General features: G+C 35.8%; 1 protein-coding gene across 2 annotated transcripts in view; it reads right to left on the bottom strand.

The window, feature by feature from the left end:
• Window positions 1–2,911: 2,911 nt before the first annotated feature.
• The window catches only part of TBCA (tubulin folding cofactor A), a 57,705-nt gene continuing 54,616 nt past the window's right edge, over window positions 2,912–6,000 (bottom strand). For both annotated transcript variants that reach the window (XM_050947133.1, XM_050947134.1), the window contains exons 3-4: window positions 5,180–5,266; window positions 2,912–3,601 (exon numbers count right to left, since the gene is read on the bottom strand). In XM_050947133.1, the coding sequence (XP_050803090.1) occupies window positions 3,521–3,601; window positions 5,180–5,266 (168 nt within the window). In that variant the 3' untranslated portion in view covers window positions 2,912–3,520. The remainder of the gene's footprint in view (window positions 3,602–5,179; window positions 5,267–6,000) is intronic.

Below are 6,000 nucleotides of genomic sequence, written 5' to 3'. Positions count from 1 at the left end.
TTGATCACTTTGTAACCAAGTGGTTAGGATATTATTCTCAAGCCTCCCCAGGAAATGGGGTGTAAGGGCTTGGGCAGATATTTTGGGGGAAGAGGAACTTCAAGTGGTCCTTTCCCTGTTTCTTGTTAAATCACTTGGTGGTGGCAGCATACTAAGTTTTAACCTAAGGTGGTAGAAATCAGATTAGGGGGCTTTCATGCAGGTCTCCACATCTGTACCCTAGAGTCCAGAGTGGGGAAGGAACCCTGACATGCTCAGTCATGAGTACAGGAGAGTACATGCTGCAAATGATTAAATGAAGCCACTATTACTGTCACTGAAAAGTTAGAGGTCCTGTTTCTCACAGCATCCTAAAGAGTTTCCTTTAAAATGAGTACTAGACCAAAATTATTTCAATATAATAGGGTCATCATGCATGCAAGAAGTCTACCTATAAGAAATCTTTCAGGAAATTGCCATTGAAAAGAAATCGTGAATTTTTAATTGTTAGCTGGGTAATTACTTGCAGTTGGTTAATTACCTGAACATTTCTGTTTCAAGAAAGAGACAGAAATAAAGCACTTAAGTTACTTTTGGTTTTTGAATACGCAGTATAACTAAGACCCTACTTAATTTATGATATTGTGGAAATTGCAGATTCCCAATATGAGTTATCCATTGCAATTTTGACAGTGGGAGCCCTTGGCCACTCCACCTCCGCTCTCAGTCCCAAGCTGTTGACAGCAGAAAATTGCAAAAAAATTAAAATGGACATTAGCACAAATAATAATGTCCATTATTACAGGGGATGGATCACAATATAAACCTATTCTGTTCATTCCCTGCGAGGCACCTGGCATTAGCCACTGTCAAAGACAAGATACTGGTCTCTATGGACCTTTGGTCAGACCCAGTATGGCCATTCTTATGTTCTTTTCTGTAATTTTCCATGACTTGTCCACAACTCAGCCATAATTTTTTGATAGTCATCTTGCAACTCAAGCAGGGCCTTAAGTATAACACACGACTTTAGAAATGTCAGTTTTCCAAAGATGATGCTATTTTCAAGCTACTGTTTTTTAGGTTGCAGTAGTGTCCACCATATACTTTTCAAACAGGAAGAGAGTCCCTGAACTGAAAAGCATACAATCTAAAAAGACAAGAGAGACGCTGGTAGGATAGTGAGATAAAACAGGCAAGTAAATTGATCAGAATAATAGGCATGTGTCTTACTAGCTATATTTTTAAATTACTCACAATAAATTCTCTATCCTCCCTTTACAGTTTAGTCATCTTGCTTTCCCTACACCAATGCCCAGTGTTGGTTTGAATTTCCTTTAGTCCATGTCTCCATGGAATAAACACTTCAGTCAGTTGACAACCAGTCAGGAAATTTCTTAACAGTACTGTGGTAACGGTGGATCTGCAGGAGAGATTGAAATGAGAAGAGGATAGTTGCTTTATTGACCAGCTCAGGAAGGGCATTCATGCTAAAAGTCAACATGGAGACACTAGTGGGAGAAATGGACATATGTAAGGGTGAGTACTACTCACAGAGCAGATAGGACAGCAGAGAGAGAGAGAGAGAGAGAGAGACTCCACTTATAAGCTTTCGAACCCAAAAAAAAAAAAAAAGGACAGACAGACAGAACCTTGCTGTATCAGAGAAGGAAGCAGATAAGAGGGTAATGGTCAGAATGTTGGCCAAGGAATACTCTCTTCATGGTTGTCTTTTGTGTAGATGGAGCACGTTATGGGGCAGATTATAAACTTCTGAAAACAGTCTGTAATTTAAATTAGATGAACCAATGATTCAGGCAGAAGTCTGGGGGAGGAAATTTTAACTATAATCCTGCTTAGGCCTCATTTTCTATATGTCACTTTTCTATAGCTACAGCTATTTGCCACTCATTCTTCAATCAGAAGGAATACTTCCTTGACATCAAACCACCACCACCACAACTAAATGGTATGACAGGTACACTTCTGACACAGGAGGAAGTACTAACAGGAGTAGATTAAATTCTAAAACAAGATTCCTGTTTTCATTAAAATGTGCTTACTAATAAGAGAAAATGTGCCAGAGACAGAATGGCATGCTAAATAGACTTTTTGAAAGTCTAGAAGAGCCATTAGTGCATAGTTAACTACTGTACAGAAATGCAAATAGTATAACAAATTAACTATCTTTAAGTGTATTATTTGGTTGTAATGGGTTAATTTCTGTTCTACCAAGCTAAGAAATGTGCAAAAATTAGGCCCCAATTCAGAGAAGCAGACTATATATTGCAACTATGGTTTGGAAAATGAATGTGTCTGCAATTGATGTCATTTAGACAGCTAATTATCTGACTACACCCACAAATCAGGTAACTATATACTTACGTGACAGCCGATGCCTACCATTTTGACTTGCCAGGATGAGGTACTATTCAAAGCCAGGCTCTTTAAATAAAAGCTTATTGGAATATTTATACAGAACCAGAAGGATACACAGTACTTTAAGGGCAACAAAGTACATGCCAAAAATTCTTATACTAAGTAAATTGACATGCAAAACTTTAGTTGCCAGAAGAGCCCACAGCTTATTTTTCAGATGAGCTGTCCCAAAAGAACCACAGTTTTTGTACAAATTTAAATACTCTTGCATCCAAACCAAACACTAACTCCAATAGTTCCCTCAGAGTATCCAGGTCCTGGCCTGTATCCAATAAATCACTTTATTCTGTCAAGAGCTAGCAAAGGGGCATAGCTGCACCCTGAAGAAAAAGGTTCACTTCAAAACTTCTGCAAGTAGGTTCCAGCTGACAATTTTTTGCATGCAAATAGTGAAGAAAATACTGCACATTTACCACATTGCTCCTCGCAAAGGCTATTTCATTCTGGTTATGCCTAAACTAGAACTCAGATATGAATGCACTCTACTTAAAGGTGGTTTGGAATCAGATCTTTATTTAACGTCTTAGGCCCATTTCTAGTTGAGTTCTTATTTTAAAGTACAGTGCTAATCTATTTGAGAAGTTACATATACACAACACAAGTCTGTAAAAATATTCAACATACTACACTTTACAAGTGTCCTGTTAGAATATGCAGGCTTAATTGCTTTAAACTGTTTCCTGTTAGAACAGAAATTTGTTAAGGCAAATGTTTTCCACCATAAGTAGTTTTGGAAATATCTGCTGTCATCACATTCCTCACATACTTTATTATCCTAAAGATGCTGAATAAGTTGTTACACAAAACTTATCCTCACCAATTAGTAAATTCCTAGCTTTATCTCAAAGACACAGTTTTTTTTATTTGCAATTTGATACTTTGAGTCAATTAAGTGTTCTATCTATAGGCAAAATATAAAAACCAAAAATGTATCAGTCATTTATTTGATGTCTTCAAGTTAGAGAAAGGCCGTCATTTGCAATGGCATAAAGGGAATCTCAGCAAGTCATCATTCTTACACTACTTTAAATAATACAGCAGTGATCAACAAAAAGTGTGGAATGGACCCAGGCTAATGCATAAAGACAGTACTGAAGAACATCTAGGCTTCCAACTTCACTGACTCCAGTACTGAACGTGCATCTTTATATTCTTCAGCTTCTTCCAACTCTTTTTCATTTTCCTGAAATTCAATGAAATAAAAATTAGATTTCTTTATACAGCTCTAAGTACTTTGAAAGTAATTGGACATGCTTTCAATGAAATAACTGAGATGTTATATTAAAATTCCATTTTTTAGTGCTGAGTGTTAGATGTAATAATATCCCTTGCATCAATGGTTTAGCTCCTTAGAGCCAGCCAGTTTAGCATTTTTTTCCCTCCATATTTGGTAAAATCAGGTCTAAGATTTTGTCCAACATCATGTGGCTTATTTGGGTGCCATCCTAGGTAAAGGGGAAGTCCACAAAATTTGAAGGGCATTTCAATATTGAACACATTAGTTTTAGAAAAATTTAGTTAGTTCTCACTTCCCTGCTTATAGTGAGTAAAACAGTTAAATCATGCATGTCAAATTTAGAAGTACCAGGTCTGAATTATTTTAGTTTTTTATATGTTGGTCAATTAAAGGAATATTCAAATCAAAATGCAGCCCACACAAGTTGGCAGAAATGGCAACAGAGGTAAGACTAACATTTAGGAAGACCTGAAACCTTCTTTGAGATTGTCCATTTAAAAAGAGATTCTTCTAAGTTCATTTTAATGGAAACTATGCAACTGTGTTGGGAGGGGAAAATGACCTTTCAGAACTTCTCAGTATTATTAAGTTTTGGATTTACTGAAAAATGTCAAGTCTCTTGATTAAAATAGCTTATCTGTTTGTTTGCCTTCTCAATTTAGGGAACAGTAGCAATGACTAATCAGTAAATTATGCCAACCCCTTCACATAAACAATCTGAAGACCACTATGGACCTGCAAAAAGATGAAGTCTAACAGTCTGATCCTGCAAAGCGCAGAGCGCCTCATGGAAAATCTGAAGAGCCTTTCAACTCCCCTTGAAGTTAACAGGAGTTGAGGTCATTCATCATCTTGCAAAAGCAGGCTCTAATGCTGGCACCTTAATGGAGATCAGCAGAGGGTAATTCTACCAAGTCATGTCTCCTTCACTCACTGCAGGTTTGAGCCTTAAATTTCTATATCACCCTTACTCATATGCAAATAGTTCCACTGAAATCAAGCTAATTACTTATCTTAAGATACTGTGATTATTTTTAAAATGATCAAATAATCAAAGCAAGCAGAATATTCCAGCTGTAAACCTGAATTCTCCTAAAGAGACTAAGTGGTATGGTAATATAACTTGCAAAGCAAGGGACTCCACTTTAATAGCTCAATATTTAAGTGTCCACTAGGTGCATGTCCCATTTCTGTGCTTCTCAACTTCCTTTTACTGAAGCATACTACTGATTGTATTGTTTTTTTATATCTGCACTAAACTTTGTATTCACTTATCTGTGCACATTCTGAAATCAACTATTGTGTTAAATACTACTAGTCTAGAAATATATACAAAATACTGTACAAGATACCATATACAAAGTAGAAAGTGTCCAATCTTAAATTGGTTTCATTATACTATTACATTGAGGGCTAAATAGTTTGCTAGCACAACACCATCAATGAAAGAATCTGGCTTTCTAAGTCTTTGTGGCCAGAAGACATGAAATGCTGAAGGTAAGAGTTATTTTGCGCTATACTTACTAATAGTTGACTAAGATCTGCATGCGCAGTTTCTAATCTGCGTTGGCAATCTGGAATCATCATTCGAGATTCTTGCAAGATCTCAATCTGTGAAAGAGAAGCCCATAAACAAATGAAGAACATTTTAGTATTGAATAAATTTATTTTAGAGCACACACAGAGCTCATTCTTATCTAAAACAGTTGTCAAAACTATTTTCAAAGATGTTTAAAACAGCTACCTCATAGAAAATACAGATCATTTCACATTGACACTACCTTACATCTTATTTAACAGATATAACTGCTTAACACTTGTATGAGTAAATTAAAAGCATATATAAGAAAATGATTTTATATGGCATTTCCATATCCTACATATTATACATATAGTATAATTAAATATGGCAAAGTGTAATTATAAGTAATTAACGAAGTCTTCTAGAATAAAATTTTTCCAACTGAAGAAAGAATTAGCTGGTAAAAGCTTTCCATATACATTTGTTAAAAAAGACTCTTTAAAATAAACTGTTTTCCCTGATGTCATGAAGTAGCTTCATCCAAAATGGGATCAGCTGGTTATATAAATCTCCCCCGCATCTTTTGGGTAATAAAGAAAAACAGTGTTCAGATAATACCACATAGAGATAATTACTGCATGAAAAAAGTTATTGAGTTATTGATCACATCTTGTGCACACTGCAGGAGGTTCTGACTGAAAGACAAAGGCAAAGAAAAATGAAAAGCATAGACCAGCAGGCTCATATTTTTGATGCTTATCATGCATAAAAAGTTATTACTTATCCTTCTGCTTCATTTTAGGAGAAAAAGATTATTCTCACC

This window comes from Gopherus flavomarginatus, chromosome 3 (assembly GCF_025201925.1).
Source record: "Gopherus flavomarginatus isolate rGopFla2 chromosome 3, rGopFla2.mat.asm, whole genome shotgun sequence".
In the NCBI taxonomy this organism is placed as follows: Eukaryota; Metazoa; Chordata; order Testudines; family Testudinidae; genus Gopherus; species Gopherus flavomarginatus.
This window is presented reverse-complemented; position numbering and strand designations above follow the sequence as displayed.